The sequence below is a fragment of the Prinia subflava genome, chromosome 5, assembly GCF_021018805.1.
Source record: "Prinia subflava isolate CZ2003 ecotype Zambia chromosome 5, Cam_Psub_1.2, whole genome shotgun sequence".
Lineage (NCBI taxonomy): Eukaryota > Metazoa > Chordata > Aves > Passeriformes > Cisticolidae > Prinia > Prinia subflava.
In genome coordinates, this window is record NC_086251.1 from 39,366,560 (window position 1) to 39,393,347 (window position 26,788).

Below are 26,788 nucleotides of genomic sequence, written 5' to 3' on the forward strand. Positions count from 1 at the left end.
GAGAATTTTGGCTATAATTAATGGGCATTGAGAAACATGACCCTGCCTAGATAAAAGGGAGTTCTGGATCATTAAGATTTAGATAATGGAAGGGGTTATATGTGAAAAGCAATTGTCTGATATGACAGTAGCAAAAGACGAATGGGGTGGGAGGGTTTACTTTGTTTTTGGTTGGTTTAGAAAATATAAACACAGCATGCTTAGTAAAACTCCAGCAGACACTATGTTTGGAAATTATGTAATGACTCCATATAGGCTGTAATGATATCCTGAAACCCTGTATTTAAACTAACCTGAATTACAATGAGAGATAAACAGAATATTTACCCATCCCTTATGAGCTGCTGCTGATATGTAAATTTATTCTTCTACTTTGCACAAATATACTTTTGAGCTACTGCTTAAACACTTCAAGGTCCTTAGCCAAACAGTTTTAATGATGCCTCCAGTATTATGAAAGTGTGACATTTGATGAATGCCTTGTATAGTTGTGATATCAGGGAAAGTGTAAACAAAAAACGCACATCAAGTCATCGTGCAACACCTAGATAATTTATAATTTTACTGTTTATATCCATCTTGACATTTTTTATCTGCCAAAGGCAGGTTTCATTTGGAATCTTAATCTGAGATTTATTTGGTGGATCTGGAAATCATAGCTGGAGTTCCCACAGGAAATGGTCCATCTACCAACAGATTAAATGGCAGTCCTGCAGTTGTTAAGGGAGCTCTGCATTTAACACACATGCATACTCATTCAGTCAGCACTGTGGAGAAAAATTAAAGTAGTAACCCAGGTTTAGGAACAATGTAGCTAAAAAGTCCCATATTTGCTGAATGACAAAGGGTTATATAGCAGCATTTCATTTTATTATTCGTGCTTGAATTTCTTGTTTGCTTTGTTGAGTCTGCTGACGAATACTAATAAATGCCTGCAACAATCCAGACGAGAGATGCCTGGCAACAAAGCTATGCGGTGGACCTCCCTGATCTTCTCCAGTTCACAACCTGACCTTTTGAAAAATTGGCTGGGCTAAGCTGCAGAATTTGGGTGTAATGGTTATTGTTAACTCCAGCTTTAGGATTTATTAATTTGTGTGATCAAGACTTACCTATACTTCAAAGTTTCAAAAGACCAAACACAATCATCCATCCATTAGAACTGACATTGTGTTTCAGTGAATCCCACTTAGTATCTGCCTAGAGATTCTGCTGTTTTGATGCATTCAGAATATAAAAATGCTTTTTCAACTGTGAGACCAATCCAGTGAAAATCTGGTGTCTTCTCAGAGTGTAATATTTTAAAATAACAATATGTTAATGAATTGCAAACGGAGAGTGGAATGCCAAAGGAAATGTCTGATATTTACACATTAATAAATGCATCACGATTAACTGCACTGAATACCAAAATAATGATTTGCCATGTATTTTAAAGACCGAGTAGCATTTTTCTATTTTAAATATTCAACAGTTTGTACACAATTGCTGTTTAGATGCAGAAGAGGAGGACAAAAGACTTAGTGAGAGAGAAAGACAAGATAACAACATTACTAAAATAATCAGAATCTTTGGAGAATTGTAAAAAATTGCCTTTGCCGGAATAACTCCCAACTGTTCTTAATGTCCTCAATTTATTTCTTTATGAAGGGTGCTGCCAGGGTTCCACACAAGCACAGGTGAATACAGAAGCATTGAAAATAACACAGATGTCCTCGTGCTTATGTTGCTTAAACAGAATTCACTGTTCTCTTTAGATTCCTTTAAGGAATTAAAAAACCCAAACCATTAAACATCTGAGTTTTGTCCATATTTTAGCATACAAAATATTTTCAAGCCTCTTTTTTTTTGTATCTATATGTGTTATGGGATATAGATCAAGCAAAAACATTAATGCATAATACAGCTTTGGTTATTCTTACTGCATTTGCAAATAACTTTCTCAACATAGTTGCAATAAGATTATCTTGTTCTCTTTGTTCAGTTTTTTGGTCAACTTAAATGCTTAGTTGTAGCCAGAGATCAAGTATTTGAATTGCATTGTCGTGTTCACCTGACTGACTTCTAAAGCGGTTTTAATTGTTTGGAAGTTCTTTGCATTAGAATGATACTCAGTGTAATTTAAAAAAAGGTCATTTCCTTTATTCTGCCTAATATTGAAATTACGGGGAGTTTGTTTATATTGTACATTGCACATCTGTCTTCCAATATACAAATACTGTAACTTAACCTGTAATGTGAATTAAAATTATCATCATAAAGAAGTGTCAAAGGGTATTATTTTAGTTACTTAAAATTAGTCTTAAATTTTTTGATTGTGTAATAGTTAGTCATTCATAAGTAAGAGATTTTTTTTTTCTTGAAGTACAGTAGATGTTAGTTTCTAAAACATCTCTGACAGAAAAGAGTAGAATTTGACATCTCTGAGCAGGAGAAAAGAGCGAGGAGGGCCGTCAGTGAGGTAGCACAGGCTCCAAGATGTAGTGTAGATCCAGCGCCTTCAAATTCTGCAGTTTTTCCTTCTGTCATGGTGTCATGGTTTAGGAATGGTATTTTCCAATTTAGCACTCCCACTAAACCTACATGCAGCTCCACCCCCCTCCTCCCTCCAACTGGAGCCACAAAAGGTAAAGATCACAGGTTCAGAGAAAAGCAAATTACTGGGAACAGCGATGAGATAAGAAAACGAACAGTGATGGCAAAAATACTAGTGACAGAGGGTTTAGGAAAAGAAGCAATTCAGGAGAAAAACACCAAAGCACACTCAATAACAGACCACCCTTTCCCCCCCCAGTAATGGTCAGTACCGGATGGCTCCCTCCAACACATTTTCTGGACCAGAAGGTATAGTCCTCCCAGAAAAGAGTCCTCATGACATGAGGTGGTAGAGTAATGTCTGTGTCCTGGCCATGTCCTCTCCTGGCTGCTACAAAAATTACCCTATCATTACTGGAACCAGGACATTTTCCACCTGATAAGCCAAAATATTTGCAGGCCTGTTAGTGATGATTTCCAAAATCCCTGGGCCGTTGGAGTTTCCAATTCAAGCCCACTCAGGACTGCTGACACTCAAAAAGAACAGAGCCGTCTGAGAGACCAGGAAATGTACCCAGCTGTCTAATTTCTTCTGTCTCCACAGCAGCTATCCAAGAGCCCAAGGATGCTCTTTTGGGCCCTTGAAATACCCTCTCCTGAGGTAATATGGATCAGGTGGTTGTCTCTGGCCCTGCCTCTTCCTCCTATTCTGTGGGCCCCATTTCCTCTTTATTCTTCACTAAATGAACGGTTTTGGTCTGGATTTCTTCTGTATAGGGGCAACTGCTGCTGGCATGGGTTGTTCCCCTGGTTCAGCTGCAATTTGAGAGGCTGTGGTGCCTGTAGGTCTGCTTTCCTACTCCTGCCCTGGAGGGTAGGAAATTCTGTAGAATTGAGCTGTGTCCAGAACGGAGTAGCCAAGGCCCAGCACACTGCAATAAATTTCTGCTCTCTGAAGTTGCCACAGTATTTTCCTTGCAGTGCAGCATTCTGTCACTTTAAGCAAGGCCTTGTATTTGTTCAAGGGTGAACTGCCGAGCCATTGGAGCAGAGAATTTTCCCAAAAACTGGCCCATTCTCTCCCACATTCTATGCCACTCATACCCATCCACCATTAGGGCAGATCTCTGAATGACCTCCCTAGAAATCCCTGCCCTGACTCTAAAAAGGGTGTAGACTGCACAGAGGAGACATGGCAGACGTAGCAACAAGAATATGCTTGTATTAACATCCACCAGGAATTCAAAATTCTCAAAAGCTGTTTAAACAGGTCTGAAGGAGGAAACAGGAGTGAAAAGCTGGGGAAAGTCATCCCCCCTGTTCTTCCCACAGAATGGGTATAATTGTTAATGGCCTCACAGAGCTAGTGTCTGAGTAAGGATAGGAGAGAAACACTGAATACACGTCCCAAATTACCTTCATTGTCCTTGATATTATGTCATAAGCTGATATCCCACAGTACAGCAACACAGGAATCCTGATCTCTCTTCCTGCTCTGAAAAAGGCCATCATGAGGAGTATATATAGGAATGTATACATGGTTATTTATACAGACCCATTTCAATAGCCCAAGCAACATTGTGACCACTGGCTCTGGACGTAATAAACAAATGCTTAGATCAAATTTGTTTCCAACCCACTCTGTGCAAATCTATTGAGTTTCAATCCATCATGCCTCACGTTGGGCTCCAATTACAACTGTCTTGGTTTAGGAATGGTATTCTCCAATTCTTCCATTAAAACCATGTGCCACTCCCTCTCTGTCCTCCAATTTGAGGCATGAAAATCAAAGATCATGGGTTGAGATAAGATCAATTTACTGAGTACAGCAATGAGATAAGAAACTGAACAGTAACAGCAACAATACTAATGATAGAGGGAGTAAGAAAAGAAATTATTCACAGAGAAAGCACACCCCCAGTCCCCCAAACACCCCTTTCCTGTAACAGGCAATACCAGACATCTCCCTCTGCCACATTTTCTGGCCCAGAAGGAACCCTTTCTCCCCAGAAGAGAGTTCCCCCGCCCCTGGCAATGATGTGAGTTGGTGTAGAGTAACTTCTGTGTCCTGGCCATGCGCTCTCCTGTCTATTGCAAAAATAAATCCTGTCCTGGCTGGAACCGGGACACATAGCTTGTTCAGTGACCTCAATGCAGTTACTGCATCACTCTGTGCCTTAGCCTCAATGGCTTTGAAATGACTGTCACAGCACTTATGCATCTCCTAAAAACTGTGAGAGTTTCCATAAAAATGTACTTCCCTTATTTCAATGGCTTATTTCAATGAATATCTGTCTTGTGTATCTCAAAGTGAGAGGAGATATCCTATCTCTGAGATAAATCCAGGACCTTTATGAGTAAGAGTTACTTAAAAGCAAGTTGATAGTCCCCATTCTTTGGAGCTGACCCATGGTGGTCTCCACGGAGCCCATGGTCATGTATTGTTGGGGCACTGAATGTATAATGCATCTATGCAGTGATTTCCTCTTTGTTAATGTCAAGGGTTCAGCAGGTAATGCATGGTACTTTAGCTGGGCAGAGCACAGAGAAATAAAAGGAATTAGCTTTGTATTGCAAATCTACTCTGAGCTCAGTCTTTGCTTGTTATCAGGTTCCTGTGACTGCCATTCTTCCATGCTACAGAAGTGATTTAGTGAGATCTTAGCGTCCTACTGAATAATCTTGAAGCTTGCTTAGTTTTCTTTAAACATTAGAAAAAGTGCATCATGGAAGGACAGCCATTTGCTCTTAGTTGCAGATTACTTGATCTCAGTGTACTACACTGTACTGGAGGCGTCTAAATAATTGCTAACATAAGTAAATCTGTAGTAAGTCCAAAGACAATAAAGCTTCACTTTTTTATGTTGTTTGTTTGGATAAAGTGTGTGTTATGGACTTTGTGTTTATGTACTGGCCTTTTGTAATTGTTTTCCAGAAACAGGAATTACTTTCTTGAAAATTAGGTACAGCACTATTTCTTGGGATTACCTCTGAAAAAATTTTGCTAGATCGTGGGAAAGATAAAACAGTGAGGAAATGAGTCAAATGTAATGAACACCTTTGACATATTTACATGCGTAAATCATGTATATTGCATCTGTGTTAACTTAAATATGAATGAAAATGGAAAGTACAAGCATTCTGAAGATGCATAAGACCTAAACTAACTCTTCTCACTAATGCCAGACAGTAGGATCAGATTACATCCACCAGACTCATTTTCTTTCTTTGCATATTTATGCCTATAAAAGCCTTGAATTTTGGTTCCTATTAATTTTCAGGATTTATGCTTTTTAGTCATTCAGTAAAGGGTATACAACTGTTGAACAGACTGAGTGTTTTACAGTCATTCTGTTTGGTAGAAGTTCCAGTAGTTAAATAGCTGAGTGAATGAATGTTTGTCTTTTGACAAAATGGTTGACTCATCATTTTCAGCTCAAAAAAGAATATTCGGCCATAGTACTAATTCATTTGCATAGCTTGAAAAGTTAGTGGCCATCAGGCAAAGTTTTTAGTCTTACTATCATAGGAAAAAGATTAGATAATTTGAAAGCCAATAATAAAGAATAGCAGTTAGTCAAGTGAAAATAAAGGTGAGATTCTAAAGTAATGCTTTTACATACATAGTTACTGCAGCAAGTGTTGTAGATGTGTGATTTGTAGTGGGGCAAGATCAAGTTTTTTAAACCATAGGGAGTGTGTCCTATTATTCCAGCAGAAACAGGTTCATTTTGTATGGGGCCAGGGTGGCTCTTTGCATAGATGGTTTTGTTGGATAGTGAATATTCCCTCTTGTTTGAAATTCAAAATGTTTGACAATATACAAAAAAAAACCAAAAACCCTCAGACACTGAAGTTGTGGTTTTGTTTAGACTGAGAAGAATAAATACATGATTGCAGCCCAGACACCAACAGCATCCTGAGCTGCATCAAAGAAGTCTGCCCAACAAGTTGAGGAAAATTATTCCACCTTTCCACTCTGCCCCTGTGAGACCCCATGTGAAGTACTGCATCCAATCTGATAGCACCAGCACAAAAGAAGTGTGGGCCTGTTGCAGCAAATCCAAACCAGGCCAGGAAGATGATCAGAAGTCTGGAGAACAACTCCTGTGAGAACAGACAGGCTGACAGAGCTGGTGTTTTTCAGCCTTGTTCTATTCAACATTTTTTCAAATGTTTTTAATCTGACAGTGTCACAGTGTTACAGCTACTGAATTTGCAGTCATCTTTGCTCCTGCTGACAGGGTGTATATGGCTCATTCTCCTCCTTTCTGCTTTTGCTTTTCCTGTTATGCCTCTTATTGCCATCCCTCTAGGGGTTCATTCCCTCGTGCAGTCTGTTGCAGACAGATGAAAACATACTATGTCTGTGCCACAGACCAGCTTAAAACAAATACTAGTAAGTTATAGGTAGCAAGCTGTAAGTACTATTACACTTGAAGCTGATTTGGTGCACCTGGGGCTTCTAGTGTCTCCATACTTACCTGCAACCGGATCAGTAGCCAGTCGTGTATTTTGAGGTGCTGTGTGCATGTTCCACTGGGTTTAATATTCTGTGGAGATTCCCTGCAAACCTCTGAGGTGATCAGTGCATTTTAGTAGGGTGCTGAAAGACTGCAGACAGGGGGAAGGGGGTGTCCACCCAGCTTCTGCCAGATGACAGACTGCTGAATATGCTGAGTGGTATAACAAGGGAAGCCGTTGCCTCTTTAGTCTTCCAGTTTGATCTGCACCTTCTGTGCATTTATCACTGTTGGTGTGAGATTCTCTAATGCTGTGCTTTCCCTGATCTCAGTACTTATCCCCCACTTCTCAGGAGAAGCTATGAGGAATAGTGGGTGCCTGCACAGTATGATGCATTTAATGTTTTTACTTGACTTTTTAACCACTCTCCACTTAACAACATTGAATTCTGTTCTGCCTTTCCTGTTTCAAGCCATGACAGCATTATCTTGCCCTTACGTCACTCTCAATAAATTCCCAGATTTAATTCTAGTGTCTTTATATTCCTTCTTCTTAACATTTGCTTTTCTTTCCCGCAATGTGAACAAGCTATTCATTCAAGATAAATACATACAGAAGATCAGCTGTTCAGCTTCTCCCTATAGTGAAATATTAATCTGGGCTACTGAACTTACATTATTTTATATGGACAAAATGTTGTTTAGTATACTCAGGAACCAGAATCAGTTCCACGGTGGTGGTACCATTTAATGAAATCTACATAATTTTTTTCCAAAGCTTGCAAGGCTGTTTTCCCCTTTCTCTGATGTTCCCTGTGCAGCCTGATTATTGCAAATGCTACTTACTCCCCAGTGTGTGTCTGCAGCATTGGTAATTAGTGCACAATACGATTTGCAGGAGGCATGAGGAAAAGCACTGAAGTGCATTGATTAAAATTGCCACTTAATTTAGCAACAAGACAAGCTACCATGTACCAAAGCCTAAATTATCTGAAGTGGGGGTCATGGGCTAGATGAAGAATAAAGTGGTTTTAAAAATAAAATGAATCTTATGTCCATTGATCTGACTGTGTTCAAAATGTCTTCCCCAAAGCATTCTACTGACAAATTTTGCATGTTGATAAAAAGAAACCATTACAGCTTTAGTAAATGCGTAAAAACCTCTCACCTTAATGCCGTTGGACAGAGTGCTTTCAACTTTGAGTGGAAGAGACTGCCATCATCTTCTCTCTTACAAAGCCAGTGGAAGAAGAACGCCTCTGTGTTTTACCTAATATTTCCAAGGCCACTTACAGCCTTCCTGTGACGCTACTTAGGCTTACCCATGTGCTTGAAGGAATTGAATCTGGACGAAAAGGTGTCCTGCAAATGTATGTTATCTAAAGAAGCAGCATTAGCATTAATAAATGCCAACACAGTTCTAGTACTATTCTAAATTCTCTTTTTTCTTTAGCTGCAGTAATTTACAAATAAAAACACATGTACATATAAAAAATTTACAGATAAAAACATGTATCTTGACATGGCCCAAGGACTTAGCAGAAGTACGACTGCTAATGCAGATATTTACCTCATCATGCAGTCATGTTCACTTCTGGTTTTAAAAATAAAAATCTGCCTGCTGAACTGACCTGTCATGTGGACACCTTTGCTTCTTGTGGACAGCTCATATTCAGAATGTTGTAGAAAGCCTTCTGATGCTCTTACTCTGACCCTCTTACTCCCTGCTGCTCTTCCATGTAGGCATCAGTGATACTGTTGGGGTGACATGGGAAGTATTGCATGTGACTGTATGGCTCTGGGCATGATGATCAAGGGTATGGGAATCCAGGTGGTGTTTGCCTTGATCCTTCTCCTAAGAAGGAGGGGCATGGAGGAGGTTTGAGTGAAGTAGATGAGGCCTTCTTCAGAGAATTGGGTGAACTCTCATGTTCAAAGGTCCAGGTTCTCATGGGGTACTTCAGTGATGTTAATGACCTGCTGGAAGGACAACAGTAGGGCTCAGGTGATCTGGAAGTTGCTGGTCACAATTTCCTGATACAAATTATTGAGGTGACAGCCAGATGATCTCCAGTGGTCGCTGCCAACTTCAGTGACTCTTCTGTGGTATCTAAATCCTGGAATGAAAGGAGCAAATTAACAAAACAGGAACTGTCAGAAGAAGAAAAACTTGCTCTTATGCTAAGGGAATAGAAGCAGCCTAAAACATCATCTAAACTTTTTAGCTCTCTGGAGTGAAATTTTTCTTCTCCAGCTTTCATGGGGCCAAAGTAGACTACTACAGTGCTAAACAAGGAACAAAAGTTTTTGGCAATACCATCACCAGTTATTTCAACAGATATACACTGTGCTTGAATTCTTCCACAGACTGCGACACTCTTCACTTGAGGCACTTCACATATATATAGCTTACAGAATAAGTGGGTGCCCTAGAGAGGAGGAGAAGTTTTTATGGCAAGTGAAGCATTGGACTCCCCTGCAGCATGTGGCAGCATAATTCGCAACTGCATTTATACAGACACTGCATCTGATACAGGAAAAGTGAACAGGATATTTTGTAGGAAGTTCTTTGTAATAATAATCAAATGGAAAACACAACTCCCTATAAAATGCTTTGCAAGTATGGAAATTCAGACTAGGTTAGTTTTCAGATAGTACTTACTGGAAAGGATACAATATTTTGCCCTTATGTGTTGTCACTCCCAAATTGAGTCAGGTTCTTGGAGTGTATTAGGTGATTTTTTTAACATATGTTTCTTTAGAGATCCTTGCTCCTTACTGTAAGGAGGAGTAAGAGATCAAATCTAGTTTTCAGGTGTAGCAGCACTTCAGAGGAAATCTGCTCAAAAACCTGCCGGATTTCAAGCTGATGGAAACAGAAGAATCCAGGTGGCTGTGGCCTTGTGTTCAATTTCTGCACTAGCTGTGAAATTATATGAGGAACATATTTTAATCACAGTACTGAAAGTAGTATTGTATTACTGAAAAATATTTTATGGTAATGGTCGACACATGCTGAGAAAGAAAGATTCTGATACTCTGTTGATTGTTGCTTTTCTAGGATAAAGATCAGTGGTTACAGTTTACAGAAATGGTTAGATTCAAATAAGTTTGTGCTGAAGTGGATGTGGAGAATATAGATGAGCAGTGGATCCCAAAACTTTTCCTGGAGGTGGTAACACATAGGTTTATGCTGGAAGTTGTTAAAATTACTCCAGCCAATTCCCAAGTGATCTCTTGGGGCCCTTGGGCCATTCCCTGTGTCATTGTCTGTGTCTTTCCTTGTTTAAGGAAAGAAGAATCTATTGCAACACACTTTACAGACAGTTTTCATTATTTCTTTCTTGGAAACAGTGCTTGTAACTGTTTTTATCTGCAGGATGGCACCTTGATACTGATTGATTTGTATTTTTGGTCTATTTCTGCTTGATTTCAATTGTATAGACAGTTTCTTATTATTTTTGAGGAGGATGTTATAAGATGAATCAAATAATATATGCCCTATATTTTATCCAAAACGTTTGGAAACACTAACTTTATTAAATAAGCAAAAGCTCCAGTGTTTGTTCTCTACTAATCTAAATGAAAGAATGAAAAATATAAGCACCTTTTTCCATTTCCAATGGTTTTAGGCTGCTTCCTTCTCATTTTTAATATAATTCGATAATTAAAACATACTTGTTCTTACTTTATGAAAGAGCATTCGTGGTATGTGGATCTGTTCTTTCATTTAAATGCCTTGATATCAGAAATATGTCCTAAAAATATCTAGTAGCCAAGCTTAAGAGAGCTATCACACTCAACATATTAATCAGATAATTTTTCCCTTTGGCACAATTTCTGCTTTGCATTCTTCAAGTTCTTTAGTTGCATGAGCCTGTACCTCACACTCTCCAGGAACGAATAATGGTGCTTTAAATTTGCTGTTGCTAATTACAGCTTGATGATACTCCTTTTGTAGCCAAAATGGATTTGAAAGAAACCTCACTGTAAGAGTCTAGTTATAACCTAAAGTTTTCCCTCTCTATAGCAGAAATTCATCATATCTCACTATAGTAGAGCTGAGTTTTGTAAGAGATAGGTAAATAATTTTCTACAGTCAGCATTCTTTTAAGAAGTCATTTAAGGGAGAGGAGGGATTAGGAAATGGTGATGAGTTTTTCATGTTTCCAGGAGAAAAATCCAGTAAATGGATTGTTATTCCTACAACCATCCATGCTGTAGGTAACACAGGTCTCATTCCTTAGTGAAGGGATGAAGAAGTTGTGAATCTGAAACTAAATTACTTGTTTCTTTCTACAACAGTATTATATTCTTCTAATAAGCCATTTTCAAATGAAAAATCTCAAGTTTGTGCTTCATTCTCCAAATGAAAAAATGTGTTTTCTTCTCTTCTCTCTTAGAAACACACATATTGGATCAGAAAAAAGAAGACTTTTGTGCTGAACTTCAGTTTTATAAGAATTCTCAAAAACCCACAGAATTTTTTATCCAGGCAGAAACTGACGCACCGAAACTTTCAAATTTGCGAGTAACCAGTCAAAGAGGAGGAGTCCTAACTGACTGTAATTATGGTTCTGAGGAATTAAGGTAAACCCAACAAATACCACTCTATGTAGTCTTTCTAGATTCAAATTAGTGACAATATACACATGGATTTTTGAGTAAATGTAGGGAAATTTGCTTCCCACATGAGAATCAGTAAGTCAGCTTTTTACTTAGACTCACCATATCTGCCCTTCTTTCCTTGTGGAATGTAACATTTCACCTCTATTTGCTAGCACTCATAGAAAATACAATCATTGCAGTGGTTTATATCACACATTGTGGGTATTTCAATGATTGCGATCTCTACAGAGCATTTTGAAAATGTACGCTGAACAGAATTAAAACAGATATTGGAAATCTAGTGGTGTCTATGGCTTTACACAACAAGCACCTGAAATGTGATGAGTGAGTAGGAAGCAGGAATAAAGCAGGATGAAGTCCACGTGAAGCTGGAAGAGTGAAGATGAGGAGCTGTAATACCTTGTAGAAGTCTGTGACAGGAATCTGAAGATGGGCTAACATGGTTCAAAAGTTTAATACAGACTCTGAAGATTTTATCATGTTATTAATTTTGGTCATTTCTTGTCACTAGTGTTTTTACTGTGCAGTGGCCCTCTATAGCAGTCATGAGAAATATATACTTATTCTATATGTGACACAATACAAAGGTATAATTTGCTGGCTAGTTATACCTTTTACTAGCCAACTGGTTGAGGAACGTGCTACCAGTTTTGAGGGACTTAGGCAGTCTGAAGACCAATTTTTTACTGAGAGTGTGAGAGTTGTTTTGAAAATGGGATCACGGCTGCAAAGCCCTATTATATACTTTTGAAAAATACACTAATTCCTCACCTGTCTAGCAGATTCTATATGCAGTTATGTTATCATCATTATGACCTAACAGTGACTTTCTGGGCCAAACACAATCCTTAACACTTTTTCATTTTCCTTTTTGCCTTTTTGCATTAGCCACTGAGATTTGCTGGAAAGGCAATGTACCCTGCACTAAATGTTAAGCATAATCCAGAGTGCTTAGGTACAGCCCAGCACAGAGTCAGCCAAAAATTTTTCATTTTAGCTTTCACCAGTGCCAGTCCCAGTGACAATCAGGTTTCTCTTGAATACTGAGATTAATCTCCCACCGCAGTCAGCATGTTGAACCATCTCAGCTCCAAGTATGGTACATGTAGGATCCTAAAGCTGTATGCCAAAACCTGTCTTTGCACAAAAATATTGTAATTAGAATATATGTTAAAATTTCTTGATATAGCAAAACCCAGGAAATGTTGAATCAGTGTTGATTTGTGTTTTGAATGGTGATCTTGGCATGCTGTCAATGTGATTTATCATTATTAGTTTTAAGGAGGAAGGAAGAAAACTCTTGAGGGGTTAAAAGATGGTCATAGAATTATAGAGTGGTTTGGGTTGGGAGGGATCTTAAACATCATCTAGCTCCAACCCCTCTCTCCCATGATCAGGGACACTTTTCACTAGATCAGACCCATCCAACATTTCCAGGAATGGAGCATCCACAACTCTTGACTTATTCCAGTGTCTGACTACCATCTGACTGAAAAATTTCTTCCTAATATCTAATATAAACTTGCCCTCTTTCAGTTTAAGATGAGGATGAGTTATATTCGAACTTGTTCATGGAAGCATCTCTTGAACATGGAAAATGCACAAGAAAAACTTGAGTTTTGTCATATCTGGGCAAGAGTATCTGGATGCACTTGTAGCCCGAAACAGTACTAAATGAAATGTGCACAGCAAAGGTTAAATAGAATTTGAAGGATCTTGGAAGGGAAGATATGCAGCTTAAGCCCCTCTTTCACCCATATGTAGTGTAATACACTTAGTAGTACTTTCTTGATTTTAGTCTCCATGCTGTGTATTTTTAATGGGCTTTAGGTTACACAGTTTGCCTGTAGAATACAGATCTTAACTTCCTTCTTAAAGAACCATAGAGAAAATAAATCCAGTGGAAGCAGGTGAAAAAAGTGTGGCTGAATACAGACAACTGTCTGCCTAAGAGAATGACTCTTTGGAGCAATAGATAGCTTTATTTCTCTTTCTAGGATGTGAATCACACATAAAGTAATGTCTGCAGTGGAAACAGGAGTTCAGCAAGTATAGCTTTTCTGTGGCTACTTCTTACCAGTTATTTGCTATGAAGTGTATAACCAGAAAATGCTTAAGTAAAGCAAATGTTAAAAATATTTGCTAGTTCCCCTTCTAATCCATTCATTTACTGATTTTGCTCCTATGTTACAAGTGAGATCTGAGTGATCTGTGAGTATCAATGGACACCCAAGAAGCTTTATGAAAGTCCTACTTTGAGACGGAGTTTTCCTGGCCATTGAATCTTGCCTTATTTTAAATTGTCTAGGGCTAATAAGTTATTTTAAAACTTCAAGTGGCATGCAGTAAGGAATTCCTGTTGTCAATTATAATATTTAGAATCATACCATCATTTTACAGATTTCTTCAAGATGAACTTCTAGATCTTTTTTTAATGGATATTCTCATATCACTTCCTGTGGAATCGTCCAACAGAAAAATTTGGTTTGCTTAAACCCAAGCATCACTTTGATCCCCAAATGTTTTGTAACTTTTTGTTCCGTATTACACAATACGGTTTTTAATATTTGCTTTCCTTAAGCATTGCTTTTTATAGGCTTCATGGCAAATTTATATTCATCTGTTTTTTGCCTTAGTACTGTAGGGTATTTGTTTACTATTTCAGATTTACAGATTCTTTTCAGAATTATAGCTTTAAGAAGTAGTAGAAGGTCATCCATTTTTTCTGACTATTTAATACATTTGCAGTGGTTAACAAGTTTATTAACAAATTTTGATAATTTATTTCTGTGTATTTTGTTTCAAGGGATGGAATAACAGCTGGTTTTTAATTATTTTTAATTTCATTTTTTTTCCTTCCAAAATACAGCAGCGTAGAAAGAAAGGATAGCAGGACACTCCCTGAATTTATATCCTCATGGAATGATGCTGGAAGTTTAGGTGGAAAAACAGAAACTGCATTCCTTTTAAAAGAATTGGACACTCTGAGGGCCAAAAATAAAAAGGTACAATTGAGATATTCAAGTAGCAATATTTTCTTTTTTATAATTGCCTTGCAAAACATTTAAACTGTGCTTGGTTTAGTTTTTGTTATTTATTTTAGTGCACCAATCACTAGCTTCCTGTCATTTTGGATTCTTCATATCTGCTTAGCAGCTATTTCTCTAGAGTTAAAAAAAACCCCTCCAATCTACTCTCTGAATTTTTTAATCAATGACATGAATGCTTGCACCCTGGACGAAAACCACTGAAGACTAAAGACTAGACCAGGATTTCATGGATAGAATCTGGGGCTTATTCTTCTGATGCTTCTGTACATGTGGCCTAGATAATTAATATGCCCTGATAATTCGGCTTTATTGAAAAGGAGAAAATTCCATCTTCCTTGAACACTGCATTACTTCTATTGTTAACTGTGGTTGCATGTGCCTAAACAGTCTCTAGTCTTTCCATGAAATGTCATTGAATATTCAAGATCAGATATCTGTCCAAGAACAGATTTAGTGAATACCCTTTAAAGGAAAAGCCTCTATATGTGAAATACCAATCTTCTATCTGATGAGGAATATGAAAAAATATGCATTTACACCAGTCTTTTCAGGCTGTGATGTCTATATATTGGTAGGAAACAGGCTATTCATATAACCACCTACATTATATTCCATGCATTTCTGAACTTCCTTAGCAAGAAGGAATTCAGCTGGTGATACCTGAGGAAGAGAATCCCAAATAAAAACAACAGCATATTCATTGCTACTTGTCTCACAGAGCAAGATAGGGCAGATGTTAAAAAAGATATTTTTAACATTTATTCTTTAAACAAATAAATATAAGTTGAACATCTGTTTTAATGCTTAGTGTTTGTATTTTTGGGGTGAGAAATTGTTATTTGCAATTTTATTATGGTTGAAAGTAGTGGTTGACAGTTTCAGCCAGATAAGAATCTTACTCTCCATTTGTTCAATTCAGCTTCAAGATAAGCTGGCTGAAAAGGACAAGGAGCTGAAGATAATGAAACTGGACTTAGAATTGCAAGACAGAGCTACAGAAGCTAAGATTGCAGAAAGGATTGCAGGTACAGTAGGCAAGCGTTTAACAGATGGCTGTAGGGCTCGCACAGTACCCGTGGTTGCTATATGACGTGGCCTAGTGAATGTTAGCTTTATTTGCTAAAGGAGGGAAGATTTGACTTTTTTTTTTATGTGTGGCTGTTTAGAGTTGCTTAGAAAATAGATGGCTTTAACATCCTGGTACTGGTATTAGTAGGAGCTTTACCTGTATTCATACTGATTTGGGCATTAAATGCATTGTTAACACCATGTCAATCCAATCACAAAAAGGTTGTTTGTTTTGTTGGAAGGTCCTGAACAAACAAGGGGAAATAATGATTACCAGTGCCTCTACCTTTCAACCAGCAGTTCAAATACCACTTATTGTTTTAGCTGGTTCAGAGCAATACTACCCCCTCCCCATGTTTGGAGATAGTCTCACATTCACCTGAACTAGAGACCTGCACTGTTCTGGAAAAATCTGCTTTTTTGGTAGTTAAAATGAATTTTTGTCACCTGATGGCATATATCCAGTGAATGAAGTTTATGTCAATTCTCGGAAGGAAAGGTTTTTAAGTTTACAGCTGAAGGGGAATGTGTGCTTATATTTGTTGTTAATTGTTCTTGGGATAGACATACAAGCATGGAGACAGTTTATATTCTACACTTATGGAAACTGCTAATATAATGAAACTAGGCATCCTTATTGAAAAGTGACTGTGTATATACAGTGTACCCAGTAGACGAAAAATACTCTTAAGGTTTTAATGAAGATATTTTAAAAAATTAATGAGATGCTTTTATAAATTCATTGTATCATTTGTTTAGAAAGAAAGTGCAAGCTTGGTAAAATTGTTTCCTCATAGACCACACACACTTCATAGAGTATTAATAGTACTAATAGCTGTCCCCAAAATATTTGTACTAAAGGGAGGAGTAGCTGTCTTCAGGAAAATGGAGCAGATAATAAACTCTCTTCCTGAAAAACAGATGGCTGACATTCCATTTAATATCAAACTCCTGAGAATATGGTATATTGTGAATATTGTAGATGGAAAAGAGAGTTCCTAGATTTTCTGTAGTGGGGGAGGGGAAAGTCAAATCTAATCAACATCTTAGGAAAAAAATGAAATACAGGCATAATTTTATTCTTATTTAATTTCACACAGCTACTTGCTTTATTTTCAGAAGAAAGAAAAATCTGCACTATGTGTCATTGTTATATCTACCAGCCAAAAGCTAATGCAGATTGTTTGGCTTGAATATGAAGTTTTGTGTTTGTTCCTGGATATTTGCCCAGTGTTCTACCTCTGTACTTGATTCTCTTTGGTATAGGTGTTCATAGCTCATTAAAACCTGGAAAGAAAGGTGTGTTAAAAACATGGATAATTTCATTTTTATGGCTAGAGTTGAAATACTTACTAGGAAATTGTTGTTTTCCTACACTACTGCTTAAACTTTCTAATTATGTCCTAAGTATATTTTTCCTTCAAAACAAAGTGGCATAAATATGGATATAATAATTTAACATGCTTATTCTGTTTTAAAAGAATGACTAAGCCAAGTTTTAAAGAGAGGTACATAGTGTAGTAACAATGACCTTTAAAAAAGAACCTTTTTTTCTCCTTTTATGAGTACAGGAAGTATAAAAATCTTTAAATGCTGAAGAGAGAGGGCAAGAGGCTCCTTAGTACTTAAACTGTTTGCCAAAAGGAAGCATCGTTAATATTTCACAGTTTTTTTGCTTCCTGTCTTACAGTTCTAAGAATGTTACCGAATTTGGATAAATAGTTTGAAATCTGGAAATATGTGAACCAAACTGGATTTGTGGAAGCCTGTGTATGTCCCTCTCATAAAAACCTTGGGAAGAGTTGTAATGGACAAGCAGAACCTAATAAAGAACAGACGGTGTGTTTAAGGAAAAACTTATCCCCCTGCATTAAGTTCTTTGAGGAAGGGAGAACACATGCTGCTGTGATTTCAGGTTACTAGTTAATGTTTAATTACTGCAGTGTGTAACACATGGTAGAGTGAAGCTTGTAAATATGGGTGTTTGCATTTTTATTATTACTTAGTACTGACTTTATGATAAGTAAGTGACTCCACAAAATTATATTGTAAAGAACATAAGAAAGGTATGCCATAAAAGTGTTATCTACTTTGAGGAATATTAGAATTCTGTTTTAAAAGGTAACCCTCTAATTGATAGGTTTTACCTAAACAAGTCCCATGGAAAGAATTGAGAAGTGAAGACAAAGGGCATTTTGAAATGAAGCTACAACAGTCTACAGAAACAAATAATCCAAAGATCATCACTTTATGATTTTTACATTGTTCAAAGGAAAGAGTGAAGAAAAAAAGGGTAAATTTGTGAAATGCTTCACGGGAAAAGAAGAAAAAGTAGAATTAAGGCAGAAGATATACATGATGGAAGAAAAGTATAATACTGTGTGCAGTAAATAACTTATTTTCAAAACATTTTTATTTTTAAATTTTACTAGCCTTGAAAATGGATTTTAAAACTCCCTTGGGTCCATATCTCTATGTCAGCTAGTTATGACTAAAGAAATTTAGCTGTTGATATCAGACATTAGAGGCTGTTGTTTCTGGTGGTCATAGTTCCCAGAGATTTATTCATTATTCTTCTGTTGGATTTTTGTGTCATTCTGACACAATGTCAGAAGGTACTGTTAGTTTCATTGCCTGTCATGAGGAACAGCAGACATGGAGGCAACATCAGGAAAACCCAGGGAAGGGCACATCATAAAAGAACAGACACCAGGATAGTGTAAGCAAAAAAGGGAACACAACATATGCAGCAGGTATGAAGAACACCAAATCTTGACATTTGGGTGGCAGAACTTTCATATGTTGAACAGAAAAGGGAGTGGGTGCTTGTGGGAGTGGAAAGTGGAAGGAGCACACATCTTCCATGGACATGACTGGAAAATCAAAACGGAGGAATTGCAAAGGAGTAAGTTTTCAAAACAACTAGCTGAGAGAACAGATCTCTCTTTGGATGGATGTAAAAAAGTTACTTCATTTTTTCCTAATGGAAGAATTAAACAGGGGATATATATGAACTTTTAGAGGAAGGACTTGGTTGAGTGTAAGGGAGAGTTAAAGAGCATAGTGGTAACTTCTCTAGACTGGAAAAATACCAAATTCCTATTCTCACAGTGCCATTACTGCAGCAAGATATACCATAGTTGGCATCAGAACCAGAGCTCTTGGAATATTTTTGTTGCTGTCAGAGTATATATTGAGAGTAAGAATAATTGTGAACGATAATATAATAAATATATTTATTCTTAGATCTTTCAGTAGCAACAGCTGTTCCGTGAGTTGGGGTTTTTTTGTGCCAGTATCTAATAATAATGTTACCAAAATTAAATACTTTCTTAAATCAAAATCAGCCCAGCAGGACTGAGTCCAGCCCTGTTAGGGACTTCACACCATTTTTAATGCCTGAAAACTGTATTAGCATCCTGTAGATGCTCTCTGAAAGACCAAGGTAATGATAGGAAATACAGTGTGGAAAAAGAGGAAAGCAGTACTTCTAACATGGTGGTATATATTATACAACTTTTAGTCTCTTGGAAACTATGGCAATATACTACAATGAAGTCCCTATTTCAGGTCTGTTTTTATGAAAATATTGTGAATGTACATTTGTGGTATTTTGGAATTCTTGAATATGGTGTGGAAATATTCACGAATATTATTTGAAGTTTTCTAAATTAAGTTGAAAAATAATTACTGAATATGCATATGCAATAGATTTAATAGCAAAAGTAAAACCAAATATCCAAGTGGCTGTTAGCTTCGAGTTAATTTGATTTAATATCCATAAAGTAAGAGGAAATAAGTAATCTTGCCAGTAATAAACTTTGGGTGGCAATAACTTTCAGCACAGAAGAAAAGTATTTTCCATTTCTTCAAGCTCCCTTTAGAGTCCCTTTTTAGATGTTATTTTTCTTTCCTGCATGTCATCCATTAAAGATTAGCTGTGGAAGGTTGGAGCATGGAGAGATTATGAATGACAGAACAACTCCTGCAGAATAATAATCAGTTTTTGGTATTTAATGCTGTTTGACTTTTGCAGACACATTTCTTATTAACCTTTGGTACGAACAGAAATCCAGGTTCCTGATATCTCATGGAGAAGATGAATTCAAGATCCTCTTCCAATTAAACTGAAATAAGGCCAATATTGGGCTTTAGCCAAAAGAACTCAGTAGTTCCCAACTCTTATGTTTATAAACCTAAATTTGAGTGATATTTTACAGTTTAAGAAGGTAATGCATATACTTCCCTAAGCCTGTTTTCTGTGCATAATTTATTTATATATTTAGTCTATATAGCTCTTAGGGTGCGTGTCCTATTAAATGCTTCATTATGGAATACTGTTTCCTGAATATCTTTTCAAAATATTTCCTGATAAATAACACAGTTTTGAAGATAGCCACAGGATTTGGATCCTCTGTATGGGAAGGTAGACAATCCATCTAAAGAACAGAAAAAACCCCAGGGTGGGGGCATCATGACTGACAAATTCTTGGCTTAATTTTTAACTGCTTAATGTGAAACAATGTGATTTTTCCTTCAGATTGTCAGAATTGTTGATTGTCAAAAAGTTGCATACAGCTCTTTGAAGAACAATATATGATGAGTTGGCATAGATTAAAATGTCAATTACTAAGCTATTTATCAGTGGAGCTTGTATATAAAAAGCAAGCCAGTTTCTTCTGCATTTTTTTATGACTAGTCTGGCCCTTCTTTCTTCCACACAACAAGTGCTAGATGAGCATAAAGAATTGGGTTTTATTCAGGAATGAAAAGATCTGCAAATGATCTACTTCTCAGGGCGTTACAAAAATTTCCTTTAACATGACAAATTATAACTTGCAAACTTTAGTGCAATGTTTATATTTTCCCCCTAAAAGTAAATATTCAGGTATCAGCAATTATTCACTAAAGAAAAAAGTTTAACAATATTATGGTTTGAATTTTGAAGTCAGCTGTGTTTAGTGTATTGGAGGCAGAGGCTTAAGTATTGTACAGGGATTGGCTTTCACAAGAACTGCCTTGGGGTCTGTGTATAATACTCTCTCCTATTCTTTTCCACTTTATTTTTTTTTTAATTGAATTGCGATCTGAGTACACAAAGAAACCCCTATGCAGAGCTGCCACTAAGCAACTTTAGCCTTTTATTAAGAACACTCTTTTAAAAGCATTGGAAGTGTAGGAGCAGATGAATGCTATGCACTAAATACATACAACAAACATAAAGCAATAAAGAAGTCAGTGTGTTCTATCAGTGTTTGTTCAGATTGCTTTATCTATAAAGTCACATTTAGGTGTAAACTACTTTTAGTCTATAACTCCTGGTACAGACTGGTGAAAACTGTTAGGTAGTTTTCCTATGATCTTCTTATCACTATTTTACTTTTATTTTTCAGTCATACGTCATAACTGAAAGTAAATGAATGGTGGCTTTCAGAAAAGAGCTAGGAACTTAAGTTGTCTGTTTCGTAATAGAACATGTCAGCACTATTTTTAAGTTGACAGTGAGCCCTGGAGCTCCTGATAGTTTGCCATTAACCTGAATAAGAGCTCTGTAAGGGCTTTAGAATTTGAACATTTCTCGGGATTATCTGCATTTTGTAACATGTATAAGCAGAGACCAATTCATGACACATTTTAAAGGCTTTCATGGCAATGCAGGGGTTTTTTTCTTAATTTAGCTATGATAAGATCAACTTATATAGGAGTTGTGAGCACAATCATTAAATTTAGTAGAAGGAAATCTCAGAGGATTTTGATTTTGAGTGGATGACAAATGTATACATGTTTGTATTTCTGTAAGGAGAACACACATATATCACATAGTTAAATAAAATTCAATATATCTGTAAAACTGACTTATATTGAGAACCAGTTATTTTAGTGTGATGTTATTTACTATATCTTCTGAAATACAGTGGTGGTGTGTATAGCAATCTCATATATTCTTTATAAGACCTGGCCCATATTCCAATTTGACTTTTTTCAATGAGTAATGTAAAGTAATTTCTGCTGCCATAAATGTTTTTAGTCCCAACATTTTCCTCTTTTGCCTCTCTTACTCAGTTTATTTTATTTACACAGATGACCTCTAGGAAATAAGCAAACAGACTTTTATCCTGGGAGTTGTGCTTTCCTTGCTTCCCCCAAAGTTCCATGTTTGGAAAATCATGAAATACTGTTTAAACTAGAATGGTTTCTAGCACACCTTCTCAGTAGTGCTGTTCTAAAGGTGGTTTAAAAAGTATAGGAGATAAGTTTGCCAAAAGAATCAGGTTCAACTAAGAAAATATGTACACTACTTTGACTCAGTAAACTCATACTTGGTATGGTTCATCTTCTTCATATTTACTTTTGCCCATATTAGAAAACAATTAGCTTACTAAACAAATTTGAGTATTTGGGATAAAAAAATCTACTTTGAGTCTCTCTCATTTGACTAAGAATTACATGATATTTGATAAGCTTGTTTAAAAATGGACATATCCAAATATTATTGTAAACACCCATTGATTTGTTTTACCTGCAATATAAGTATTTTACTTAGTTGGCTTACATAGTAGCTAATAATATTTGTTAATGTAATTTAACTGCTCTGAACCTTTACTGAACAAATATTGAAATTTATACAAGTCAAAGAAAGAGAATCTCTAATGACTTTTGTAAAAGCTTCCATTTAATAGTTAAGGAGAAAAGTTTATATGACATACCAGATGCAATTAACAGTAGATTTTACATTTAATAAAAAGAAAGAAGCATATGTATTTGCTTTATTCATTCCATCATAATTTGCATTAGAGCTGTGGGTGTTTAATGAGCAAATTCCAGCTAAAATGCTATATTGATTTTCTAAGTGAACTTTGTAATAGCTATCTACCTTACAAAAGCTCTCTGTTTACAATTGTTTTCTTTACTAAAAACTAAAAATGTTTTAGAATTGATGAGTTTAGCATAATGATTCTTTTAAAATAAAGAGCTCTTTTAGAGTATGCAGGGGTTTAGTTACAAGGGGAAAGATATTATTAAATTCTTCCAAAACAAATAAAGTTTATGCAACTAAATAGTAGTGCTGTACTTTTATATACTCCAATATTTGCAAGCATGAAAATATAATCCTTTTTTTTAATTCAGTTCTCTGGGATTTAAATATTTTAACTCTTGAATGCCATTATATATATATGAATTAGTAAATGACACAATTCATTTTAGCTTAATACTAGACTACTCATAATTCATTTCCGTGTGTCTTTTTCTTGCTTGAAATATGAATTCTGTACAAATTTTTGTTTCTTCTTGGTCAGGCCTCAAGATTGAAAGGATAGGGGTGGTTGATATGCCACTAGAAGGTCTCCAAGGAAAACCTTGTAATGTCGACCAGAGCAGCTGATAAAAAAGCAGCTGGATCTGTTTTTCCTTTGGATCAGGTGCCAAGTCAGTGTGACAGTACTGAGTTAGTATTTTGCTGTATATGTCATATCTTGAATGGAACTTAGAAGAATGACTTGGGGTTACTCTCAGTTTTCACTTCACATTTTTAAGAAACGTAGGGATAATAATCTGGATAATTTTTACTCTTTCTAATATGAAGGAATTTCTTGTCACTCTTTCATAGACTCTAACTGGACAGCTTATACATCACTTGTTTTCCTAGATATGGTGCAAAATGTTTTGCTTTGCTGCTGCATTGATACTTAAATGTGTATGCATTTCACTTATTTCAAGCATGTTGTGGTCCTTATGGTCCTGAACTTATACCTGTGACTCATCCATAGCTGAGAATGAATGGGAAATGTTCAGACTACCTGCAATCATGTGACTGTCATAATATTCCCTATAGCAGGAAAAAAAGGAAGTCATAAAATATTAAATAAGAGTCAGAAATGTATAGCCATTGGGTAACAAAAACATCAAACCTAAATCAGGTTGGGCTGGTGAAGAAATCAGGGGACTTAGTCTTCTGTAGACCATTAAAATGAGTTAGACAACATCTTTAAGTATTTTTTAAATAAATAATTTCTTTTGGAAGTGTCAGTATTACTATGTTGTATTAAAATGTCATGTATCTAAGTATCTTTCTTTTTCTAAACTTAGGTTACTATGCAAGCATCTTACATGATTTTCTACATTTTCTGTAATCCGTTTTAGTATTAAACAATTGAACTGCAGTATTACTTTTAAGAAACAGAACCAAAAGCCCGACACTTGTAATTGATACAGAATGACTAGAAATATTTTTTTAATGTAGTTGGGGATCTGGTCGGTGGGATGTTTTCACCAGTGCTTTAATTTAGTGGAAGAATAAGAAAATAACAAGAAAGAGTTGCTGGATTTGAGTCACTTTTCATAGCTGATAGTTAAAAGACAGTGTTTTGTAATAGACTTTTGGGTGGGGGAAGGGTTCACTATTCAAAGGCAATTAGCATCTGAGCTGCTATCAGGGGTGGTAAGATTTCAGATAAGCAGTATGCTTAAATGACTTGAAAAATACCTTTTTCTGAATGCCTTTCTACTGTTAATGTACATTACTTTGGTTTAATGACAAATAAGCAATAATCTGTTTTTTAAAAGTCATTATTACCACTGGCTATATTTACACAGAAAGGGACTTAGAAAGACAGTCACTGTACATGTACATGTATGTTCAAGATCCATTACAGAAGCCAACAAATTGTGGGGTTTCATGCTGAGGTGAGGACGTTATAAGGTCTGACAGAAAGGGTGCACTTGAAGAGACCAGAAAGAAGTTAACTTAACAGGAAAATAATTAACCTCAGAATAATAATAAGTGCCAAATCTTCAGTTATTTTAGACAACTTTCTATTCATTGCAGCAGTTGTTTTCAATGTGAAAATTGCATAGCGTTTCCACTTGCAGCTTTATGGAAAGGGTTCTCTGTGAAGTGTCTCTGTTACGATGCTACATAAACTGACATAATTTACTGGAAAGACTATAGCAAACAAATATATTAAGGTACTGCTAGCTAATAATTACCATGCAGAATCAAACTGCTTGTGTATTCCAGATCCAGTCAGGACATAGCAGTTGCACCGTAGTTTACCCAGGCAGTCACTTCTCTGGCATTAGTTTCTCTGCCATCACATATCTCAGCAGTCGAAGTGGAAGTCTGGTGAGCTGAAATGCACGGCCTCATAGGGTTTTTTCTTGTCCTTGCTGATCCACCTATCTTTTGAGATATCAGATGCATTCTCTGCAAATGTTGCAAACTTAATTCTCAATACCAGCCAGTGCAAATGCAGTGTTACAGCTGTCTTACTCCTGTCTTAGTTCTTCCATTCCACATCAAGCTTTCTTGTTGCAAACAAGGGAGACAGATCTTCAAGGAAAAAATACACTATTCTTCCAGATTAAAGAGAATTTAATCAATGTTTGTTGATTTTTGAATACATTTCAAAATCTGTGCTTCCAGCACTGAATTACTTTTGATGGTGTTGTTAGGACACAACTTGATACAGCTCTGACCTGATGACTAGGCTTGTAGCATCTCTGTTGACTTTTTGTGAGGGGAGGGAGGGACTGCACTTTCAGAAGTAACATTTAGCATTTCCCGGTCTGATTTTGTGTAATCTGCTGTTAGCACGCAACCTTTTGCTAGGCCTGCAAAAAATGCTTCCTTACTCCTCAGTGATAGTCTTCTCCCCACCTTGAGGACAAGAAGATTCCTTTTTTCTTGGTACTAATAAAATGTATTTTGTGCCAGCAATATAACTGCTATGAAAATGTGCTACTGTGTTTCTCCTGTTTCATTCTGTGAAGAATATAATGTTTCATTATATATTCCACTATGAAGTTTTTTGTGCAATAACATACTAAGGTGAAGAAAGAGTAAAATAACAAATCAAGGCAGAAAAGTTAATGGCAATTTAGGTAAGAATGGAGGGACAAAAGCTCTAGGCTTTTTGTAAAATGGGGGAAGTAAAGAGTGAGGAAGCCTTTCTTTGATTGATGACTTAAGCAGTGGTTGAGAGAGGAGCAGATAGTTCTGAAGGGAGTAAGGAAGCCCAGCAGCAATGGCTTAATAGAGAAAGTTCTTGAGAAATAAAATTTGCAAAACACTATAGTGTGATGTTAGGAGCCTATCGCTATACCCCAATTTGACAGACTAGACAGGAGAAGAAGGATGGAGAATTCAGGAACCTACAGATCTCAATTGAGTTTTTTGAGGTTCCAGTGAGAGAGCATATAGTCCTTTGTCTTGGAGTGACAGCAGCCTTGTACAGCATCCTGAAAGTCCCTAGACATTTTGAATACGTGGTTTTATGATGACTGCGAGGAGAGATTTGCAGTATTGCAGAGGGAAATGATGAAAGTATGAATAAAGATTTTAGTGGAGGCAGGGTCGAGGTAAGGATTCTGGCAGTGTGCCAGAGATAGTGTTAGACATATTGACAGGGGAGAGGCAGGGAGAAAATGTAAGCCCAGGATGAGGAATGACTTGAAGGTGTTAGTTTGCTCCCAAGGATAGACAGTAAATCTTAGTTTATTGGTACCTAATGCTCCAAGGTCCATGTATGCTGTAACAGATAATATAACAGTATATTACACAATAAAGTAGAGGTTTGGCAGAGAAGGAGAGATGCCAGCTGTGCCACTCTTGTGATACCAGAGACAGACTATAAAAATATTAGAATTTTTAATATCACTGTGCCACCCTGATAGGAAGCAGCCTGATGGTAGTAGTTTTAATGTATGATTACTTTTAACGCTGTGTCCTAGAAGAAACTTGCTAGTGTCTTATACGATTCTGAGCTTTAAGAATTACTTTTCCATTAAGCAAGTATTCAGAATGCCCAGCAAATCACTTTCGTTCCCTGTTAGATTTTATATTTGTGAATTTGAAAACACACAGCTTTATTTAATACCTTAAAGTATTGACTGTAACAATTAACAGCAATTTAGTGTTGTGTCTAAGAAGTAATATAGATCTTGTGCAGAATAATCCAAGGTCATTGGAAGTGTTGATTTTAGGAGGTGGTGGCAAAGGCCATCGTAAGTGCATCTAATAGTGCTTTTCCCTGTCAAACGTGT

General features: G+C 36.6%; 1 protein-coding gene across 11 annotated transcripts in view; it reads left to right on the forward strand.

Annotated features, from left to right (window-relative positions):
• MIPOL1 (mirror-image polydactyly 1) overlaps nucleotides 1–26,788 on the forward strand; it is a 186,439-nt gene that overhangs the window by 38,518 nt on the left and 121,133 nt on the right. For 10 of the 11 annotated variants that reach the window (XM_063398938.1, XM_063398930.1, XM_063398927.1 and 7 more), the window contains 3 exons: nucleotides 11,402–11,588; nucleotides 14,497–14,632; nucleotides 15,597–15,702. In XM_063398938.1, the coding sequence (XP_063255008.1) occupies nucleotides 11,402–11,588; nucleotides 14,497–14,632; nucleotides 15,597–15,702 (429 nt within the window). The remainder of the gene's footprint in view (nucleotides 1–11,401; nucleotides 11,589–14,496; nucleotides 14,633–15,596; nucleotides 15,703–26,788) is intronic. The other variant, XM_063398934.1, reaches the window with a different exon arrangement.